Source organism: Struthio camelus, chromosome 1 (genome assembly GCF_040807025.1).
Source record: "Struthio camelus isolate bStrCam1 chromosome 1, bStrCam1.hap1, whole genome shotgun sequence".
NCBI classification, from domain to species: domain Eukaryota; kingdom Metazoa; phylum Chordata; class Aves; order Struthioniformes; family Struthionidae; genus Struthio; species Struthio camelus.
In genome coordinates, this window is record NC_090942.1 from 164969164 (window position 1) to 164993356 (window position 24193).

General features: G+C 37.8%; 2 protein-coding genes across 9 annotated transcripts in view; one reads left to right on the plus strand and one right to left on the minus strand.

Moving 5' to 3' along the window:
* STK24 (serine/threonine kinase 24) overlaps positions 1-5116 on the plus strand; it is a 64768-nt gene extending 59652 nt beyond the window's left edge. Inside the window, exon 11 of the mRNA XM_068928634.1 lies at positions 2230-5116. Within this exon, the coding sequence (XP_068784735.1) occupies positions 2230-2266 (37 nt within the window). The 3' untranslated portion in view covers positions 2267-5116. The remainder of the gene's footprint in view (positions 1-2229) is intronic.
* Positions 5117-10005: 4889 nt separating this feature from the next.
* The window catches only part of FARP1 (FERM, ARH/RhoGEF and pleckstrin domain protein 1), a 216115-nt gene continuing 201927 nt past the window's right edge, over positions 10006-24193 (minus strand). For all 8 annotated transcript variants that reach the window (XM_068928599.1, XM_068928609.1, XM_068928602.1 and 5 more), the window contains 9 exons: positions 22892-23022; positions 19801-19869; positions 17833-17922; positions 16582-16664; positions 16104-16216; positions 15376-15539; positions 12678-12785; positions 12139-12290; positions 10006-11003 (listed from right to left, as the gene is read on the minus strand). In XM_068928599.1, coding sequence (XP_068784700.1) covers positions 10922-11003; positions 12139-12290; positions 12678-12785; positions 15376-15539; positions 16104-16216; positions 16582-16664; positions 17833-17922; positions 19801-19869; positions 22892-23022 — 992 coding nt within the window. In that variant the 3' untranslated portion in view covers positions 10006-10921. The remainder of the gene's footprint in view (positions 11004-12138; positions 12291-12677; positions 12786-15375; positions 15540-16103; positions 16217-16581; positions 16665-17832; positions 17923-19800; positions 19870-22891; positions 23023-24193) is intronic.

Here is a 24193-nt window from a genome sequence, read left to right on the forward strand (position 1 = left end):
TATTTCTCATGCAATCCTGCAATAGTTTAGAAAAATTTGAGTAAAATCTTATGGTTTAAATAGCAGATTACAGAAAAAAATGTGCTTTTCGCTATTTAAAGGTGCTTGACTGTCTTTTAATATTTCAAAATGATTTTCCCACAAGTATTGTGCATTTTGCCAAGCTTTAAATTTTCTAAGGTAAACACAGCCAGCATTTTCTATTATTTGTGGTAATGTTTCTATTTTCATCACGATTCTTCACAGTTTTAAGATGATTGTCCTCATTCTGTTACGTGTTTGTCTTCTGATGAAAGTTGTGCATGCACATAAAATGTATCCTGTCCTAATTTTCAGGGAGAAAATTGTAGGTCTGAAGGTGTGATTCCCTTGATTGCGTATCCGTAACTTTTGATTGCATGGTTGTGACAGGTGGCACTAAAGTTAACATATTGCTCTTCATTTATTGTGTACTTCGAGGGAGGAAGAAAAGATTTGACTATGCAGCTACTTTGTGAGGGCTGTACATATGAAAAGAGGTCATTTTCTTCACAGGGCAATTTGGAATGCTGAAGACCTCATTGACTCTTACTAGCCAGTTTAAGTACTTGTAGATGGTTTTCCCCTGGCTGTGATTGTGTGAATAGTTTCTATTTTGCATGTTGGAGTCTAGTCTAAGAAGTAATCATCATTTCAATTAAAAAAAACAAAGTCAGAGTGGAGGAGAAATAAAAAGGGACTGTTGAACTTCTTTCTGCTCCCCCACAAATGTAGGGCTGCTTGCTTACTGACTGACAGTTTTTAAACACCAATGTTTTTCTTAAAGAGAAAACAAAAATTTGCCATGCAAAAATGCTATGGTAACACAGGAAAAAAAGAGTTCTAATCGCTACTTACAGCAGCAGAAGACTCCTCCTAATAATTCTTTTGCATGGGGCATACTGCCCAAGTATTTCAGCTAATCGCTCATGTAAATTTATCTACAGAAAAAATAAGTAAAAGCATTATTTATATATTAGGTGAATTCTCACCTTTCACATAAACATCTCCCTCAGAAAAACCCATTCATCAGTACTGTCTATCCATCTTTATTACTCAGTATTTGTGTGGGAGGTGGGGACGTTAATGGTAATTGCAAACTCTTGGGACCAGTAAGTATTGTTACAGCTCTTTAAATTGCCCCATCCGTAGCTTTACTCATGTCATTAAATAATACTAATTGCAGTGTCTGTTAGCGTAAATAACCACTAGCAAAACTTTCTAATTCATCTAGAATTTTTACTTTCTTATATTTGGATAATAATAAAGTTGACAATGGGTATGTACCTGCTATCAGCAATTTTTAATGCCTTAAAAGCAAACCCCATTCTGGAATGAACAATTATCATATTGTCTGGTAGTATGAACCTGAGTGCTGCTGAAAGGATGTGTTTTTTTCTTTTTTTTTTTTTTTTAAGGCTTTTTCGTTTTGTGTATGTTAAATTTAAATTTAAATTTTTCTTAGATTGACATTCCTCTCAAGTACAGTGGAGTTGAAATATCTGTTTCATCATATTTCAAGATACCTCTGATATTAAATTGTTGACATTTACTCAAATCTATATAAAATTACAGTCTTTTAGGACAACTTTTACAAACGTGCTCTGTTATATCATTAAGTTATTATATTCACTTGCAATAGCCTCTCCATTTGATAGGCAAACTATGGATAATGGCTTTTTCACCACATGTTCCTAGCAAGATTTTTATTCCTCCTGTAATTGGTCGAAACTGAATTCTCTCAGTTTGTTTGAATATGTTAATTTGGGACCCTCAAAAGATCTAGCTCAATAACTTGAGTGAATCCATTCACCTTCCCCCACCAATTCTGATCTCTGATATTTTACAAAGCTCTATTGAAAGTTTAATATGTTTAAAAAGTATACCTGTCTCTTTAGGTGATTTAAAATCTGTTCAGACCAAGAAAAAGAACTTTTCTGCTTCTGTAACATTTTGGAATGATTATGATATAGATTTGCCAGATAGGAAAGTTTAAAATTACTATATTTTGCCCACAGCGTAAAAAAATACTTGAATACTACTTAGAAACACATTTGAACATGGGCTAATACCATTTGATAGAAAAGTAGCTGTGTTCTAATAGGGCCTATTTTGCATGTTGTAAAGTAGTGGTAGATGTCATTCTGGAAGGAAAAAGGCTTGAACTTGTGTTCTGAAGGTGACAAAAAAACTATTTCATTTCCTCTCCAGATACTCACTAACTGGAGGAGGTACTTCATCCTACTGAACTAGCATTTCTGAGTTTTCTAAGACAACGGAGATCCCATGGTGTCTACACTGAAGAAGCGCACCCTAGTGTTGTTCTGCCCCTCAGTCACTGGAATGTCCTTGGGTGGAAGGACATTCCCAAATGTGCAAGAGCAAAAATGAAGTCTCTCAGATGGAGGCAGTCTTTTTCAGCTCTTTAAAGATGTAGTTTTTTAAATGATAGTGCACATATTCCAGGGAGGTGTCTTTTTGTAAAATTTGAAATGTATATTTAGGTTTGTGATAGGTAAATTGAAGATGTTGAGAAACCTCAGGTATCTTGCTTTAAGAATTCCACTGGGAGATGGGGTATGTTCTGTTGGAGTTGTGTACAGATATGTATATAATGTCTTTTTTAACTGAAAGCCTTTCAACGTGCATAAGGAATCACTGTGTACAAAATGGTAAAGTGCTTCTGTAGATAATGTTAGTGGGGTAAATATTTGACAGGCCATAACTGAGTATTGCCTTGCCTTTACTACATGTAAATTTTGAATTACGTGATAAGTGAATTTTGGTTTGATTTTTGTGTGTGAAGGATTTGCCATTGAAAGATAGATAATCCTGTATTATGGAACCCTCTGTTTGTACCTCAGCAAACATACAATTTTCTTGTGTTTCTCCAATATTTCTTCTTTTTTAATCTATATTCTGAGTGTGACTTTCTAATTATGGTATTACTTTTCGTTGTTTTAAATTTAACACACCTTATCTCTCAAAGCTTTAAATTTAAATTATTGTTTTTCCAAAAGATGAGCTCTTTCATATTTTCAGTTTTAAGTTGTGCCAATGCAAATTCTGAACCATATGTATTGTTCAGTTTTAGTAGTAGATATTTGTGAAACTTGTAGTGAAATTCAGATACAGTCTTTTTTTCCATCTAAACATGTTTGAATGCTCATACAAATAAATTTTTACTACCTGCATTTATTCTGAAATATCTCCTTAAGGTGTTGGCTTTGAGAGAGTAGTAAATGTTTCTTCATTATGCCTATTTTTATCATTAAAATGAGCTACTCGCAAAATAATAGAAAAATTATCTGTATATTCGGTGTTTGGTCCTGCCATCTAAATCTGTGCAACTCTTTATTGGAAGTGATAGAAGTTAGGCGGAATGATTGCAGATCTGAGCCTGCATGGTATATGCTGTGTCCTGTAACTTGTCTCCCCAGAGAAAAATTACTTCTTGAAAATTCTGAAGCTAAATTTCCAGGGTTCCTCTGACTGCTTTTCGATAGCTGATTAAGGTTTTAAATTTCCGTGGAAATAGTAACATCTGTATATGCAGAATTGGTTAGGTGGTAGTTTTTCACAGTGTTACTCTGTAGTTTGCTTTGGTTTGTTTCACCAAGGCCATAGTCAGGTGCCTATTTTTGTGGTAGCCACGAAAGAGACCATTTTGCCTTGTTTTAATGAAGCAAATGATGACAGTGAAGTATTTTATCTGTTTAAATTTTAAAGAATAAAAATTTGGAACTGAATTTGGAAATGAAAGAGTTAAAATAAGTACAGGCATATCTACCTGGTTTCGTGCAAAAAGACCCAAGTTCTCTAAGCATTGTTGAAGCAAGTGAGGTTTCCTTGCAGTACTTTATGGCACCATGCTAACCCTTATATATGCATATTAATGCCCTTAATTATTAAATTAATAATTATTAATACAGTTATCTATTATTAATTTAATAATTTAACAGTGCTAAAGGACACTGTTATGCTAGCAGAGTTATGAAACTTTCGACTGGGTTGAACCAATGGTGGAAAAAGGCTGGGTATATGTGCACTCGTTCTTGTAGCCCAGTTCTTAGGCACGTGCCATTGCCAGCCTCATGACTTAACAGCCTTCCTTTATGGCTAAGTGAATTAAAAAAAAAAAAAAAGTGAACAATGCATTAATTCAAGCATTGGTCTATAACTCTTGATTAATATCTTTAAGTATGCATTGTTTTATATGCTTTTGAAATGTTAAGGATAGGTTTGCCCTTGAGGAAACAAATTCAACTCTGCTATTGTGAAAAGTGCATCAGAATACAGTGCAATGGGAAATTTACCTTTCAATATTAGAACATTCAGCAACATGATAAAGATGTGCTGTTACAGCATATGAAAATAAGCAGATGTATTTGCATTTAAAATATGCATAGAATTGTAACCTGGAGTTTCAAGAATTTCTTGATCAAAATTATGTGAAGTTCTAAGGTATATTACTGTTGAATAATCATTTAAAAATTATAAAAATATATTTTCATGTTTTCTTTTGATTTTAGTTGCATTCTAGGATTGTCTGTTGAGGAAGCATTTCTCCATTTGAGTGGATGATGGTAACAGAATTTGCTTGGTGGATGTGTCCCTTCATTTAGGAGCATAAAACAAGTAAAACCTGCTGCAAGGCCAATAGGCTAAAAGGCTTAGGACATTTAGAAAAAGACAAAACCTCATTTATGGTAGAGATGTGTATTTTTGTATGTAACATATAGATTATTTAAATATAGACTATCTTAAAGTAATATTCATTGAAAAACGTGTGCTGTTTCTTGAATGTAAAATTACAATCATTTGCTATGGAAAAGTATTGATGCTTTAAAAATAAGATCTATATTGGTAACAGTGTCAATTTCTGAAGGAAAAATAAGTGTATTGATATTTTTAAGAGGTTGTCTCATGCTAGAGTATCTGTTACAATGTTGCACTGATGATTTTTCTGTGCAGGTAATACATCTTCACTCAGTCTTAAATATGACATGTTATCCCTACTTATGCAAACATTTGAATTAGTGGAACTGCGTACTTGTCAGGGGTTTCAAGATTAGGCAGTGAATAAACTCACTCTGTTTAAAAAAAAAAACAAAAAAAAAACAAAAAAAAAACCCTAGTCATTTGAACTGAAAGCTTGGTTTTTGTACGTATCAGATGTGTACTCTATTTTTTTAACTTAATTTTCCTTGCAGTTGCACTTTTGTAGTTGATCACCAGTTTAGTAAAGTATGAAGGCATGATCATTACAGCACAGAATGCTTTTGGTAAAATAACAGAGCCGTTCTTTCTCTGAAATGCCACGGTTTCTTTGCAGCTCTGAAAATTTTGTCGGTATGGGTATGGACAGATGAACAATTACTGTGGAATGATTTAACTGAGGGATAAGCAACTCTACTTTCACTGTGGGAGAAGGGTGACTGGAAGGGGAAGATGAGAATATGCACATTGGCACTTAACTGCACAGTAGCTGGCACGCTGTAGGTTCACATCCTGGTTTATCCACTATAACTTGTTCATCTGGCTGTGCTTTTAATGTACTTGTGAAATGTTTGGTCTTACTCTCTTCTGTGGCTTTTTTTTTCTTTTTTAAACATATGGTACTGTTTTGTAACAGGTTTACATTAGCCTTACGTTTAAGGAAACGTATGTTTGCCTTCAGAAATATCACTATTGGAAAATTGTCAGAAGTGTTAATAAGCACAGGTATAATGCAAGGATCAGAACAATCATAAATTATTTTTGTAATTTGCTGGGGAGGAGCTTAAAAGTATAGCACAAATCTGCAAGCTTGCTCTTTTTAACTGTGTTTTGCAGATGTGCTAGTAATTGCACTGAGCATATGCAATAGACATATACAATGGGGTTTCTGCCTTCTTTTTAAGCATGATTACAGAGGACAATTAGAGTGTATACCTTGTTTTCTGTAATATTGCTGCCTGTTTATAAACATGTATTTAAATTTTACTTTTGTCACTCTACACCAACATAATAAACTCCGTGTAAACTACATGGCCTAGAAATAAAGACGGAGAAGTTAAATGAAATGTTGCCATCTGAGTGGTCAGTACAAGGAGATTCTGGGATCTCTTCCCAGCAGGGTTTGCTCCTGTGGGTTCTGGATCTGTTATTGGCCACATGTCAGTAATGGGTAAACAGAAAGTTTATAAATTGGTGTTCAGTTTTTAACTGTAGTATCTCAGCATTCATAAAAAACTCTTGTTTAAACTGGAGCAACAGTTTCTGAGCAGATAATGTTAAGGTTATTTTCTACTGTTGGAAAACTTGAAGTTCTTTTCTTGGCCAAGTGTATATGTTTGTGTGTGTGTGTTTTTTTTTTTTTTTTAATCTACACATATGCAACTGATTACACACTCTCCTGTTTTGGTTAACTGTGTGCAGTTGTACATCAGTTTGCCCTATAGTAAGAAAATGCATCGATTTACAAATCACAGTTTTTAATAACTGCTTTGTATTGCCCATCCTGCCAGCCCAGGGCAACTGATGAAGCTCATCAAGTTGCGTTAGCTTACCCACAAACATCACATCTTTAGTTACCCATGTAACTGTGAGTGCCAAACTTCAGTGACATTTGCACTCACAATAGTTATTTCATTCATACTTTGTTATTTAAAAAACACATACAAGTACCACATGGCTGCTACTTTTTTTTTTTTAACCAAGTCTTTCTTGCTTCCTGCAGGGAGATGTTCGTGTGCTCTAGGAATTATAATAGTATAACTGGCTGCACGTACATAATTATGCTTGGGGAGAAGACCACATAATGGGTCCTGTGTGAAAGGAAAAGTGGTCAAAGTCAGGCTTTTCAGGTTCTGCTGGTTTCTTTGCTGTGGTCTCAGTTGATAGAACTGTGGGATATTGCCTTGTTTTTGTTTCTAAAGAGTTTTCCTTATGAGATCTCTCTTCTATAGTCAATGACCTTTAAAAGACTCAAGATCTGTGCAACTGTAGTGTATACTTCCCTGCCTGTGTACTTGTCTTCCAGTCTCAATCAAATTAAGGTTGATTTCAGTTCCATTTGACAAAAGAATCAAGGGCTCTACAGTAATTACTAAAATTTTGTGAAAGTAGGCCTGAGTAAATTAACGAGATGGATTTCCTAATGAAACAAAGTAAGCGACAGAGAATCTAGCTTACTCTTGTGAACAAAGCCTTGTCCAGGCTTTGTTGATCCCATTGCTTGTGGTGCAACTTTATATTACAATAGTTTTTGTTTTGCTTTTACATGTTCATTATTTGAAGCAGCAATAGATTATTCATGGCAAGTAATACCAAATAAGAACAGTAAAAATCTCTTAAGTGACCAGGTTTCCATTGCTGAAACGAGAGTTAGTATATTTGTACTTCTCTGGCAAACTGACCCATGAAGCTTGGCATATTAAATGTCTCCAAGCCTCTCTAGTTAGATGATCAATATTATGATGTGACTCAGGGCTTTAAAAAGTAGTTATATATTACAGCATTCTAGTAAATCATGAGTTTTATTCACATGCCTAGACTTCTATGGATTGTAAGATATGACTGCCAAGACAGTTGTTTTTAGTCTCTTACCATTATTTCAGTTCTGGGTTAACCTTAGTAATAAAAAAAAACTATAGAAATACTAACAAACTTCTGTTTAAATGGCAGCAGTATGACTGGCTCTGTTTAATAATAAAAACAATTTTAAAAAGTTTCACACTAGTAAAGAAGGAAAAATTTTTATCTTAAGCTTCTTTTCAGCGCATTTAAAAAAAAAAAAAAGAAAAGAAAAACCTGACCAAAGAATCGGATGGATAGTATGATGCTGTAGCCACTGTTAAATTAGGTCTGTGCTGTGATGATAAAAAGAACTATACCTTGATGTTTGTCATAGAAATTACAGAAAAATTATTTTCCAAGCTCACTTTTTGTGAAAATGAAATGTACCCTGAAAAGCTGTTACCTGAGGAACATAAAGTCAAATAAAAGCACTTGTTTTGAGAGCTCAGAATAAACCACTGCAGCAAATACTGAAGACTGAATCCTACAAGTCCCAGTGAGCTAAAATGCATTCAATTTTTAGCTGAATTAAGGACATTGTCCTCAATATAAAGTCCTTAAAGAAAAAAAAATCATGGTTAAAGATAAAATTGTAAATTATAGCTGTAAGGATCTAGCAGTAGTTTGTATGTGTGGATTTAAGGAGCACAGGCTTTTGCAGTTGCTGTAATAGTCATTTATGTATTGTCTGTTTTTTCCCGAATTCCTATGAGAGACTTGTACTTCCTATGTGTAAAATGTATATCCAGAAATCAGCAGTTGTCCCATTACTCTTACCATCCCTTAAAAACCAACAGAGTCTTAGCATGAATTGTGATAAAAGGTCTAAGCTGGAGGGAAGGGTGTTCGCCTAGGAAAACACATCAGTGTTTAACATGGATGCACAATAATGTTAAGTTAATGGTGGCTTTGGTTTTCCTTACTGTTTTGATATGGAAAAATAGAGACTGTAAGTTTTAGTGCATATAATTTTACAGATCAGTAATGATTCTTCTCGTACATTAAATATTTTCATTACTGAACTTGTTAATAGCACCATTACATGCTGCTGCTTCGTTAGCTTTGTTTTCCCAAGCCTTTAGGTGGTTGCTTAATTGCTATTAATCTATGCTGAGTTATTTCCCTTTTTCACCATTATAAAGATCACTGTTCACATTTCTGGAGCGTTATAGTTCACATGCAGTATTGGTTCACTGAGACTGTTGAACTCATTTCATTTGGTATTGTAAGACAAGGGTTATAGACTTGGAATTGATATGCCAGTATTACTGGTCCTGTAAAAATGCTTCTGATTTTTCTACCTGTTGTCTAGGTATGTCCTTAAAAATCTCATAACTGGATAGAGGAAATGCTGTAGGTGTAGAGGCATAATGCGATTATTATAGCCATACTGATGTTAAAAACAAAACCTCTTCTTTCTCTTTAAAGGGAACTATCTAAGGAAAAGAGCAGCTGCAACAATTTACTTGCCCAGGGATTTGTAGATTTATGCAAAGCTGAAGGAAGTTTGTTTTTTGTTTGTTTTTTTGTTTGGCCAGAGTGACTGATACTTGGCCATGGGGATGAACGCTTCTCAGAAGGGCTAAAGAACCCCTGCTATTCTTGGAAGTAACAGTCTAAGTGTGCACGCACGCACTCACACACACACTCACACACACACTCACACACACACACACACACACACACATGATCCTGAGTAACTTTTCATGGCTCAAATTCTGCTACTTGTCGGGAGCCCTAATTCTACTGAGATTTTCAGGAGAGAGGTGAAGGGCGGGGGAAGGGATAGAAAGTTTTACTGTCTTGAAACATCAATATGTGTGATAGTATTGTGAGGTATTTTATTCCCTTTTGTTGTAAGCAAAGCTATAAGCCATTTTATACATTGCATAAGGGTAGGCAATCAACAAATCAGATACTACACAAAGAAAAGTTGGGGGTAGAATTGTCTCAACTTTGTCTCCCATTTTGATACTCAGGGCCCCCATCTACCTAGCCCTGTTTCCTCAAAGGCCCTTAATGGTGATTGATAGATGCATTTCTAGCATATTGAGCTTTTGTTAATGGACGTTTTATATCATCATCATGGTGAAGTCTTTCTTAAAACGTAAGGAAAAGTGTCTTATCATGGTAGACTTACAGTTGGCAATCTTCAACAAGCTGCATCAGCAGCTTATCCAAAAAACGATGTTACACAAAATCACAGATACGCAAAATAGGTATTTCCACTGATGATTACATCTCTCACTCTCTGAATACTGAGCACCAGGAGAGAAAGAAACTGAAGTTCCAAGAACAAAATGAAAGTCTCATGAGGATGTATAGGCATGATGAAAACTTGTGGGTTAAGTAGTACCATTGGTTTATAGTGCTTGAGTCCATGTTAGTTACCAAAACACTCTACAAATTAATCACAAATAGCTGCGGTTCTTGTAGCATACAGGGTTTCTTTCAAGTTTGTAAAACAAACAGCAGAATGTCACCACAGCCTTTAATTTCTCCTTGTACATACCATTCACAGTACATTAACAGCCCGAATAATATTGCACTGGATCATTTAAAAAATGTTTCATCTTGCAAGTAGTATTCACTTTTCAAAGCCAACAGATGAACAATTTGGTCAACTTGCACCAAGAACATTGTTAGATAAGAATCCTATCGTTTACTTATACCACATGGATTTGTAACCCTAAAGGGAAATGAGATTGAGCTGTAAACTGTTTCTTTGTTAAAGATAGAAAATTAGTAATTCCTCATTGATTAAACGTAGAAAGACTGGAAAAAATGAAATCTGAGTTATCTCATTCCTGTTAGACTGCTTATTGTATATATAATTATATTCTATACTGTGAAAGTCCATCTACATTGAAAAATCCAGCAGTCTACAGATTAACATGGTAAAAAAAAATAATATACTTTTATGAAAAGAGAAGAAATAGTGTTTGCCTCACAGGAGAAAGTTTTTCAGATTGTGAATTTGTTGAGTTTTTAGGTGCAATCTCTGAGGCAACAAAATGTCTTTTGGCATTTGGCACTCTAATAAGGACAATATTTTAATACTGGCACAAGCTAAAAACAGCACAGAATGACAAAATACAAGACATGAAACTAGCTGCAGCCACTGGGATGATGGTAACCTATTTTGACCATATGGAAAACTTACTTAAACAAACAGTTTTGCTGAGGGACTCATGAAGGTTTCTGCAAAACCATACTTTGTTGTTGTTGTTGTTGTTTTTAACAAACGTTAAGTTTTACTAAACTTAGAGGGAGAAAAGTGTTTAAAATGTCCTCTAGAAAATCAGCAGCTGCTGGACAATGACCATGGTAATTTGTTTAGCTGTCAATAGGCATGAGATTCTTTATGACTCAAAGCACGAGTGCGTGAGGCAGAGCTGGTGGCACTTCGGATCACTTCCATCCATCTGTGAGAGGATATGAGGAGACACAAAAACAAAAGTAGGGGTAAATTGCTAGGGAAAGCTTTCTTGAAAGATGTTCTCTGCATAGTCATTGTCAATGCTATTAGATGTACAAAAATTTTATTTTCACTGCCTACCAGATGATCTTCCTTACCGTTTTACTCCCAAGTCCCTCTGAAGTCAAGAGGCTATAGCTCCAACTGACCACTGACTACATATATGAAGGGAGGTTTAGAGAAAAAAAACTGGGAACCTCAAATTCATGAACTCAGTGGTGGTTTTACTTGTTCTGCAAGTACCAAATCTCATTTCTGAGATAATCCAAGTAAGTGATGAGCAGTTGACAACCAATCTTTAATTCTAACTCCAAAAATGTGATTTAGCTGTGATTACCTCTTGGTTTTATAGAACTGAGGAAGGACTTTTGTGTTTTTCCAATTCTACTCAATTACTTCTCCCCCACAATTTTCCTTTATTTATAGTTTTAGACTGACTAAAAATTTATAAAAGTTTTCTTAATATGAGAGGACATTAAGACTTTTGTCATGTTCATGCTTTATATAAAAAAGTTCAATTAATTCCTGCTAAGAAAAGCTCAAACTACAGTCTAGGACAAGAAGTAGTGCCTATTTCTTGACTGTCAATGTATCTGGAATTCAGGGGGTTGTGTAAAAATACTGAAGTGGCAGACAGACATAGTAAGAACAGCAGCTGCTTTGGAAAAATGAGGATATTATTTCAGATGTGGATTTTACATCCAGTTGTACTAGAGGGAATATGCTTATTCCATAAAGCTACTGAAAAGTCTTCTGATCTAATTATGTATCAGATTCTAGGAAGTGTTGTGTAAAGTCCCTTGTACAGCGAGCTTGATCAATTTTGAATGGCTAATTCCTGCATGTAACTCAGGTTTTGTAGTGATTGTATTATAGCTATTGTATGTTACCCAAAACACCCTTTTGCTTCTAGCATTATAAAGTTTAAAATTTCTTCAAAATATTTAAAGGATTCTTTCTCTAGTTGTGCTGAACTACTTGCCCATATTATTGAAACAGTTTACTAAACTTCGCATCTACCAACCTTGTTTGAAAAAATCTGGGAATTTTAAAAAATTTCATCTTGCAGAAAACTGACTTACCTTTCAAATGTATATTCACTTTCAGCCCTGAAATAGTACACGTGGGATTTGAAATGTAGCTTGAACACATAATCTTTATGAATGTTTTCAGATTCAGAAGGAATGGTAAGTGAATATCCCAATAAAGGAAGGCTGGCTAAAGGATGATTGTCCTGAAAATAAATGAAGAATGTTGTGAGATCAAATGCTCTCAAGTACAGACAGCAGATAACCAGGGCACTGTTTCTCCAGATTAAGTACTCATTGGTCACTGTTCTTGTTTGACTTAACCCTTCTAGCAGTGATAACTGTTGTACTTTTAGGAATACATATTGTGACTACTTAAAAGTTTCAGGGAATAAACATTGCTTCTTCCATTGACAAGGAGCAGATCGAGAATCAGACTCTATTCCATGTTCCAACAGTATTAAATATTGCCTAGGAGAGACCAGTGCACTCGTTAGCTTGCCTATAGCATCCATGGTCAGTTTTTCTTCTCTACTGCCACTTTGAAAATAAAAAAGACCTATCCTGCCACATAAACTTGTGCAGTATGTTACCTGATGCGATTTATAGAAGAACATACAGAAGTTGGTGAACACCACCCAAAGCTTCTGCCACCCGTTGCTGTTTTTGAACTTTCTTAGGAGGTTTCCAGATAGCTGATTCTGAAATAAATCAAAAAATAGCCAAATAAAACAGTGAAACATACATTGTAAAGGTATATAAAAAGGCCGAAAGTAACCAAGCCCCATATAAAGCATTGCTTACATTTCTGATTAAATTATTTAATATTAATTCCACTAATTTTGCAGTAAGCTTAGAATCAGAAATACCTCATTCTTTAGTAAGGCTTGTCTGCAGTTTAATTCATGTAAGAAAAATTATCAGCTTTTATCTTGTTGTATGTGAAAACCTTTTGGTGAATGGGTGCACTTCTGCAGTTTTCTGTTACTAAGTAGGCTTACTAAGTAAGTAATGTTCTAATATATTATTTTCTCTTCATAGCTGGGTACTTCCACAAACTTCAAACTACTACACTTTTTTTTTTAAATTAAAGTGGTTTTAATTTTCTGATCTGATTATGTATCAGATCCTAGGAATTGTTGTGTAAAATATTATCAAACATCAGTGAGTTATTATCCTAGTCTTTCTTTGCTCTTATCAAATGATACCTACATAAAATAATGGAAACAGAAAATTTGACATGAATTTGTGAGGTAAAGGAAAATTATGATATACTGTTGAATTGCAGATAGAGATTGAGCTCTCAGTACCCAGTGAGTTAACATGGTAACTTTTCAAAGATTTTACAAGCAAGGACTGTTAACCTTAGTCTTTTACCTGGATTTTGGAAAAATCATGAAATGGAGGAGGAAGCTGTAACCAAGAAGTAGTATTTAAAGGCTGGCTGAAGATAGGACTCCTCACATAATAGCCCCCCCAGCATAGCATCTAGCATCATTGTGCCTTGCGAATGAAGGGAATAATAACTTCTCAGTGAATTACAGATTAACTTCCCATATCTTATCTATATCAGAATAGCTGTTTTCATCATTTTCTCATTAAGTGATTAGTTTCTGCATTATCTAATCATCTGTAATGCTGAATACCCAAAGTCCGGTGGTCCTGATTTATCTACTACAAATCAGATATTCTTGAAAAATGTCCTGTTTTCAGCAGTCTTGGATGTACGTTAAAGCCTTTGCTTTAAATAGTCCCATTCTCCGCTATCTGGCCTGCCAATCGCTTGACCTAAGTTATAGGTGTGCTCCTTAATTTTCTGTTACCTCATTACTCTGGAGGATATCATAAAAGGACAGGCTTTGCATTCGGTACCAGCAGACATATGAAATGGAAACAGGCCGCTGATCACTGATCAGTCCAGCAGGTAGGGAAGTACAGTCACTGACAGAGAGAGGATCTTCTACCACAGGAGAGACAGAAAGGAGGGAGAGACACAAAGAAAATAAACAATAATGCTGAAGTGAAAGCCACACACAGAATGATGTGAGCATGAATGCAACCTGCCACATATGGAATAGCAGTGGAGCTGAAGATGTTTTCACAGACTAATGTATGCCTTCAGGTTGTCTGGTCTTCACTGCTCTGTTTGCACTCATTTGAGTCATAGGGAGGAACAAAAATAATGAGCAACGAGATTTATCTCAAACAAAAAGATCTGCCTAACTAAACATTTTATTCATTAGCATTAGTCACCAGTTTAAATTACTTTTATATCTATTTTTTAATAAGCTGTATGTTTTAGGGAGAAATATGAGACCTTGTTCCATGCTGAACTATTCCTCCTTTGCAGGCTATAAGGGTATAAATAAGCAGCAAATCTACCTGCATGGGATCAAAATGAGGTGCTCTAGTTGTTAGCGTTTTCTAGTACAGAATAATTTTGTTTGTCAAAACCAATGGTTAAATGGTTAAAATACCATCTGTCCTTGCAGTGCTAAGTTCAGAGTCAGTGTATCTTATTTAAGAGAGACCTGATGTCTTAGGGTTGCCTCATGAGTGGAAGTCAGCTGAACTTTTAAGTTTTCCTTGAGCGTAAATCCCCCATCTTATGAGGACTGTGGTAAGTATTGAGAGTTCCCCTGTAGTCTCTCTTGGGGGAAGGAAGCACATTGAAGCAGACTTGCCACCTTATCTTAAAACATACACTGAACTAGGAATCTTTCTTTCATTTTAATCTTTGAAAAGTCAGTATCTGTTATGCACAAAATTAATAAATGTGTATGAAATTGGCTTAGCTGTGATCAGGGGAAAAAAAGGATTTTTATTTTGATGTGGAAAATGCAAATAAAAAGCAGATGAGACTGAGCAACGAGACAAGGTTCCAGAAAAAGATGGCTAGGTAAAGAAAGGAAGTTAGTAATACACATCATCACAGCTCAGGCTGCAGCAGCTAAAGACAATATCCTTTCAGCTCTAGCAAAGACTTAATGCCTCTGTAAAAGAAGGCATTAAGACAGTTTGACCTGCCTGAAGTTGTAAAGACTCTCAGCAAATTTTAGACAATTACTCCCACGAAAATTACTGCTAAAACTGATTTTAAAATGATACACTAAGGGAACAAAAAGGTTTACGCCATCATTTGGGGATATAGGAGTCGGCTGAATCGGTGTGCCTGATGCTTCCCCAAAAGGAAACTAATGGGATATAGTACTTATTAAGGAGGAGCAAAAAGGAAATTGTCATTCAAGAGAGAATCCAGAGCTGCAGTTCCGATTGTTCTGAGGCAGATACCTCCACAGCAATACTAAAGTCGACCATTGAAACACTGGTATTTCTGTGCCAGCAGACGTGCACCGTAGTGTTGCCACGGTGTGGTGACTGACGTTCGAGTGAGGTGCGGGATGCACTGAGATCGTCCTCAGATTCCTGGTCTACAGGAGTTTCATCAGGAGACTCTATGAAATGCAGGGAAAAAGCATCTTTCTTCCTCTATGCGACAACATATATAATTGGAAAAATTAAACAAATCAATTCTGTTCACGCTCTTGTGAACTAGTTTTAAAACACACTTAGAAATAATTTTGAGTAGCTGTTAAAGTAGATGATTAATTTTTTTGTATGTGTTTCTGCAAGTGTTAGCATCAAAGACCAACTACAATGCTGTGCTGGTGCTTTTAATATCTTCCAAGGACAGGCACTGCCCAAAATGATCTTGTAAAATGCTTCCTGAAATCATTATGCTTAAGTCACTGCTCTATTCACTGCTAACATCAGCAAGAACATTAAAATGGGGAAAAAAAAAAAAATATATATATATATGTACACACACACACACACACACACACACACACACACACACACACACACACACACACACACACACACACACACACGTACACATCAACTTCAAACCTATTAGTTTGGACTTGTGGCCAGCATATTTCACCACACTGCTTAGGAGCAATCACCAGTCATACTGATGTAAATGAGTCGAAACCTACTTTCCAGCATTCACTTACTATTGTCAGGTGGGCTACTGGCCAGTAACTCGGGTGTGGGGCCACTAGTTTTCTCTGCCAGGTCAATGGCCATCTGTATGTCCTCAGTCCACTTGTCCATTTCCGCACGAGTACTAACAACAAAAACCCAGCTGTTATACACTTTCATAGGAGGAAAGTAAACACTAAGAAACAGTCAAGAGTTGAGCTTATTTTCTAATGTAATTAAATAAACATGCACATGAAATGCTCGGGTTTTTTTTTAATAACTTAGTTTTGGGTATGACTTGCACAGTTGCCGCTCTGTTCTTTTTCATTCACTTTTTTTCTTGGTTTACAAGTGGCTTTCACAGAAAAATATGTCTTTGAAATGATTTTAGGAGTTGATCAAAAGAAAAATGTTATCTTTGTGCTCTGCTGCCTGTCCCACTGTAAAAGCCGTAGAGAAACATGGTTTGCAATTCAACATTAACTGCATAATGCATTTCCATTGAGTTACCTTGCAGCCACGATGATGGACTGGTGTTGACCTCGTAGTGTTAGACAGTGAGGAACCCCCCATTCCTCTTCACTTTCTTCTATCTGAGAGATAAAAGTCCAGATGCAGTCAGATTGGGGGAAGCATGTATTTCAAAGGTCGAAACAGTGAAGGGAACAAGATCCACAAGCTCTTAGCATCGGGAAAAGGGAAAGTAAAAGGCATGCTTGCAAACATAACGCTTACAGCTAGTTAAAGAGGAAAAAAAAGTGGCCTGAGAGTTGGAAAACCTGTAAGTTCTGCAATAACCTCTTAAACCACGAGCACTGCTTTATCTGCTTTGTGTCAAAGGAGGAAACTATTGCTACGTTTTATTAGAAGAGTAATTCATAATACAAAATGATAGGTTAACGAGTAGGAGTGCTCTAAACAGGGCAGCATAACATATACTGTTGTAAAAAAGTCTGTGCCAAACAGACAACAATAATTGAGTAGATTCCTAGAAATAATAGATAGAACTTGAAGCCTCACAGGTGTTTAGCGAAATTCAGTTACTCAGTAGTCATTATCTAACTCAGTCTCGGGAAAATGGTACAATTAGATAAAAAACATGAAAGGTTGCAATAAAAATAATGGGAGATATGTGAGTGTTTTGAAACTAGCAAGAATATTTTCTAAATTGGCTTGAATTGTCTATTTTCCAGCAGCAGTGCAACAGGGTTTCAGAATGACATACTGCTGCCACTTTTCCACTACTTTGTCTTTAAGCTATATAGATGGAAACACTATGAAACATTTTTTATAGAAATAAAATTGTCACTGTTGATTATTTGCCTTGCACAGTGTTTCTGTAAGCAATTGGTGATGAATTACTTGTAAGAATCATGGTTACATTTATAAAATTCTTGCAGGAAACACGGTTAAATGTGTGGTTTAAAAATAAAAATCTCACCTCAGGAGGCGTTTGCATTATGAGGACTAGGGAAGAAGCTGCCCCAAAATGCTATTTTATGCTATATAATCACCTTTGTGTGAAAGGTTCCCAGAAGAGATGCCATACCCCCCAGCACAAACCCATCCGGTATTTGTGCCTTGCCTCTGCTGAAACTGCAGATCATGACCCAGCTTCTCTGACAGGCAGGAATCTCATTAGGATCAACTCTTTTCTAGTACTTTGCAGTCCAGCAGGAATTAATCAGGCAACTAAGATGGGACCTTAAATGGCCAGTTAAGTATGAATCCCCAAGGTCTGCATAACATTGTTGTACTTACTGTCATGCCATACAGTGGCAGATGCCCATGGACTTTGAACTGATTTGATGCTGTCAGGCCTCTACTTGTGTACAGCAAAATATCATTAAACTAGAAAGTAAGAATGAACATTATTAGGATTATGCTGGCATGTATGTATAGAAAAAAATCAGAATGCTAAATATGCGAAGACTAGGCAGTACTGGCTAAATATTTATACAGCAGTCCTAATGTTTCAATCAAGTAGTGATGATAACTGGACCCTTGAATATAGTATGAATGCACAATATCAGCTTCCACAATATTTCAGTACCTAGTATTATTGTCATTCCTCACAATCTTCCTCTAGCTAGTCCCAGGCATGTTACCCCAATTTTCTATTTAATATCTTCTCATGCCTTCTAATATCCTCTTTGTGATCTGAGGGTCTCTGCCCCAGAAACTCACAAGCCACAGCAGGAAAACCAGGTAGTGCATTTCACACTCTGTGGCGCTTCGAAACAACGGAAGATGCTCTGTTTCATCAGTATTTTGTTCTGATTTGTGTGGAAAGGTAAGCGAGTATGCCCCAAGAGAGATGTGTCCATCTTAGCCCTTAAAAAATAAGTGGCTACCTATTATTCCACATATTCAGAAGGAAGCTGGGAGAGCTATTTTGAGGTAGGTCACTTTGGTTAGAATCACTGAGGAGATGAGACCTGGATATCTCAACCTTTTAAAACGTCCCGTGTGTAACAGCAGTCATCAGAAACATGTCAAATGACCACCTGCGTTTTGTTGCATGCCATAATACAACTGGCACATTTTAGCTGGGCTAGCTGGATCAAAGGATACTTTTCTCAAACAAGACAATTGCATCAACAAGAAAATCAGTCTAGGATGTGAAATAGAACTCGTGCCGTAGGCTTCTGCAACTGAATAGCAGTAATTCATGCAGTTGTGTGGATTCGCCACTAGAGGGGGATTTAATTTTGCCAATGATTACGCATCTATTCAGAGTCACAGAAAACAGGACTTTATCTCCAGAAAGACTACGGTGCTCAAGATAGACAAAAGACTTCTTTCACACTGTGTACAACTGACAAAAACTAAGATTGCTACTTGCTGCTTTGAAAGCATAGTTTTTAAAAATGTTTTATACAGTATGATAGTGAGGCATCATCTGATAACAAGAACTGTGGTATGCAAGAAAATATTCACTCTATTTATGAGGCTCCCTCTTTAGTGTTTTTGAAGCTGGAACAGAGTTCTACCCAGGTAGAAATAGTGGTTATATCTTGGGCTCATTTGCAAGATTAAATGCTGAACATCCATAAAATCTAGCACACTTGCAAGCTTTTCTACCCACGAACCGTCTTCACTTTTTGCCTACAAGAAGATAAGGAAATATTTTCCTGTAAGACTGCCCTGGCTTTTTAAGTTTGTGTCCCATAACACAGGATTATAACATCTGTGCGCTCTGTGGGGCGTCCCAGTGCCCCGACCCCAAGGGCCGAGCAGCAGCAGGGCTGGGAGGTGACTGGGAGTGAGGCAGCCACGGAGAGGGAACCGCGAGGCTCACGGGTAAACTTGCTTCTGCAATGGGCTCTGACAGCGTTAGGCGGATTATCTTTGATATCACCACGAGTTACTATTTATCTTCTTTTATGGCCATGATTACTAACCCTGGTGCCACTTCTTGTTATGTACTGATCCTACTTTTATTTGAGACAGTGTTGCTAGGGGGCATCATTTTATCACAGTATTCATAGCGTCATATATAAAAACAGTTTGGTTTTTGTAAGAAGCAGTCACAAAGAGACAGAAACATAAGTTATTCTTAACAACCAGTAACACAGACAACGTGTTATGTTAATTTAAATAAGACTATTTAAAAATATTTACTGCAATTCACAGTTCAGGTCTAATAGTTTGCCTGTCAAATAGGTATTAACTGTTTTGTGCACATTTACACTTCATTACATAAAGAAAAACTGTCTTCTTGCTTACCAGGAAGAACATCCGTTGCTGTAAACCTTTTCCAGACAACTTACTAAGACTGCCCAGTCTAATGAACTCCTGTAGGACAGAAATGCAAAACAAATATACAGCCTTTGCAAAAATGATTATCATTTCTATTACACAAAAATAAACATGATTATTTGGCCATAGCATGACTGGATAATCAGTCACTAAAACTCTTTTTATTTTCTTTATTAAATACTTATGCTAAAGTCTTATTTATAGGATAATTTATTTCCATTCATAACTGTCTTTCACTTACAAATCTTGTACAGCATCAGCTGCTTGATAGTCTGTCATTCATTTTAGGACAGTTCAGCTAAGCAAAATTTTCTTTACCTAATATTGATTCCTCCAGACACCTCCCTTTTCCGTCAGTTTCGAACAGGTATTTTTCATATTATAAATGATGTAAAGTACTAACAACAACCTTGCTCCTATGCTATTTGTAAGCAGCTGGCCAGCTTCTGTTGTGTGTACGGCATACCTAGCTCTTAACTGAGGTATAAAAGTGGCTAAACAAACAGCAGCAGTAGAAAAAGAGGGAAATTTGTTTGGCAGTGTGAGTTATCCCAGCACAGTCCATGTCATATAATAAGGTGCATTAATTCAGATCAAACTGTTTAAAAATGTCTAGGGATGGAATTATAGGAAGAGTAGTGCATCTGAAACGTTCAAAATGCTAGGATTTCCTGGGATTATTGTGAGCTATAAAATAATTTACCCTTCCACTTATCTGAAACCCATCAAAACATCAATTTTCACTCACTCCCTGCAGCTCCTGCCAAGAGGTCTGTATATATTTATTACAGTATTTTAAAGGTCATTCTACTCATAATCGCGCATGGAAAAGGCACATGAACCACCAGAATCACCTGCAGCTTGGCAATAAGCTGCCTGTTGAAGATTAATCTGGCCAGAGAAACACTCCAGTTGCTGTAGGGGTGCTGGGACGTGTCCAGTCCCCCTGTCTGTGCTATAAAAGGGCTCCTACGGCTTCCTTTATAGGAGCTTGAAAAGGTTATCTCTGTGTCACGGTAAGCTCATACTGCTGGAGCTGCCACTGGAGGCTGTTGTCAGCCAGCAAAGAATATTAATCACAATTATCATTTATAGTGCACCACCCAACAGTCACCACCAGGATGAGCATCCCCAAGGGAAGTGCTGTATGAACACCTGGAGCAGCAGCTACAGCTCATTGCAATCTCTGAGCAGAAGAGGCTGTGAGTAGGAACCCGCTCAGTGGCCACAAAGGTCCCAGACTGGGGAAATGTGAAGATGACGGTTACCCAAAGCCACCTGTAAGGCAGCTGAATCACAGCCATAACATGAGGCTTTTCCTCTGAGCTGTGCCAGGCTGCTCCCAAGCTCAAGTCTCCTCCAGGGCACTTGTATGCAACGTGGAGGGAGTTCAACCACCTTTGGGCAAACCCAGCCATTGGAGACAGCAACGCTTGCTGGTGGTTGCGCCGGCGCAGGGAGTCCAGCCCCTGAGTGACTGCAGGGCTGGGAAGCAGCAACATCTCAGGCACATGCCAGCGAGCAGTAGCCAAAGCCTTTTGCCCCTGCAGGCAGACAACCTTGGCTCCCCGCCTGCCTTTTCCTTTAACTTCCTAGGAGAGGAAGACAGTTCTGCCTCTAGATGGAACGGGGCAGCAGAAGCAACTCGTGACGGCGTTTCGTTTCACTTGAGAGAGATGCGCAGGCTGCGAGATGGGCCGAGGGACCTGCCAAGGACGTGAAGGCTCTACAGAGCCCTGACAGGAAGCGCAGGCAGCGGCAGCTACTGCGGTCACCAGAAAGAGGCAAAGCAGGAGAGCAGGGAACGGTAACAAAATGAGAAATAAGAATAAAAAAGGAATAAAGGAGAAAAGCATGACAGAAAAGAGGACACCAGATGAGGTTCTGCCTTCAGTGTTAAGATACGTTTGTCATTCACGTTACGGCAGCACACCATACCTGGCTAGGAGGTCACAGAGACCCTTCAAGCTGGCTAAAGATACCATAGCCTGACCTATCGGCAAGAAAATCCCCAAAGCGCTCGGCACGCCAGCGTTCTGCACCACCTGCCCCATGGCACACCAACTTCAAATCCCCTTTCTGAATGTTAAAATCCTTAAATTAATTAGAAGATGCCAGGCTGCGACTCCCGCTGAGCAATGGTTCAGCCTTCCCGCAGGAGGGCTGGACGACCGGGCTGCGGGGCGGGTTCAGGCACCGCCATGTTCACAGCCCAGAACAAAACTCATCTCCTTTTCCAAGCTGTTTCCCTGAAATGCATAAGGCACAGGAACAGTCTAGCAATGCATTTCCCATGGCATTTCAGTTGCCACGAGCACTGTTTTTTCATATTATGTACAAAAGGAAGGAGAGACAGGAAGGGACTTCATGAACAGATAACCCTCCAATTTGCACGCAGGAAAGCAGAAAAGGCAACAAATACTAGACTGAGGCTCATTTATTCTGAAATAAGACTCAGTTTAAAAAGAAAGATATCAACAAGCAAAAGAAGCTGTCTGCATTTTTTATAACACAATTAAAAGTGTTTACTTAAGGCAACATTGTCTCAAAAATTATTGCACAACATTACATGTAGACTGAAGAGATGGCTTGTCCCCAAGGCCATGTGTTTCAAAGCTAGGCATCATAAAAGGCTGAAGGTCCTCCAGCATAAAAGTCTTACTTAAAGCTGATATGCTCTAGCATTCAGGATAAAAACAAAAAATTAAGGGCAGCAAGAAGTGAGGAAACGTGCAACTACTCGAGCTCCGAAAGCTGTGAGAAGTGTTACACTTTTACTACCTCTATTCTAATAGATGGTTGAAACTGCTTGCAACCATCCAAATCTGTACATAAAATAAGCCTAAAAAAATCAGTAAAAAGATAATAAAGATAGATTGTGTCTTCTGTGTAGCTGCTTTCTATGGTATTACTGTGTTCACATTTGATAGTTTTCAGTGAAAGAGAAAAGCTCATATAAGGAAAGGCAATTTCACAGCTGTTCCTGAGAAACAGATCTCTAAACCATACCTAATGTTTTAAAATTATATCAGACCTTAAATACAATTCTGTTTCTTACCCTTCCTGAGATCACCAGATTGTCTATGCCTATCAGGTCTTTCTTGAGTTCATGCAGCTTCTGGAAGTTCTCCATCTTTATCATATTGCCGTGGAGCTGAGCCACCATTTCAGAAATCTCAGCCAAAGCAGCTAGATAAACAAAACCAGAAAATGCTTATTAAAAACTTACAAGAATGTTCAAAATGAAAGATGGTTTTTGTCTGCAGTACACAGCTGAAAAACATTGTCCTCCTGATGTTCTCCCTCCGCAGTGTAAAGTTATTCGGCCAGAATAAAAACCACACAAACTCTGGCCATTATCTTATTGAGGATGGAGCCCTGTAATGAAGAGACAGTCCATTTCACAGAATCACAGAACGGTTGAGGTTGGAAGGGACCTCTGGAGATCATCTAGTCCAACCCCCCTGCTCAAGCAGGGTCCTCTAGAGCGTATTGCCCAGGATCGCATCCAGACGAGTTTTGAATATCTCCAGCGAAGGAGACTCCACCACCTCTCTGGGCAACCTGCTCCAATGCTCTGTCACCCTCACAGTGAAGAAGTTTTTTCTCACGTTCAGATGGAAGATTTGCTCAGTGAGAAGTTTGCTCTTATTTAAGCCATAGAAATTTTGTGGGAATACTCAAGAGTCAATTCACAGCCTCAACAAATGGGTTCTTCTAAAGGATGGAATTTCCTAGATCTCTGATTAATCTAGGGATCTTCTACACACTTGAAAAAACGCATCTTTCCTGGGTCACTTCCAGGACTGAAAACATAGGGAAATGGCAGAGCCATTATTTCTTGTATCTTCTCAGGCTATAAAACCAGTAATGTTGGGTTTTGCCCTCAGTTCCCGCACATGGGCCAGCTCCCTGTGCCTCCATGTAGGTGAGCACTCATTGTAGTGCAAGGGAGGCAGCTGGGACCCCTCGGTCCACATAAGCAGGCCACCAACCCCCCCGCCCTCAGCTTGCTATTGCCTCAGTGGCCACAGGGCCAAGCTTTTGCCAGTAAATCTTGCCGGGTGCCCAGGGCTCTGCTACTGCCCCTTTGCCAGGACTGGGAAGCCTAGGCCTGTTTTTAGGGTCTACAGACTCCCTTCAATTAAGGCCCTTAATACATTCCTCTGATGGGAAAGGCAAGCTCTGAATGGGCCAAACACACTGACTGACTGATTTTGGTACTAGAGCATCGAACCCTCCTGACTGTACAGCAAATGGAGCCACCCAGCTCATGTCTTTGGCATCCTCCGCAGGAGCTAACGCCCTGCAGCTGAGAGACGCAATGCTGGGGATTGCTCCCTGCCCAAGCTCCCCTGCG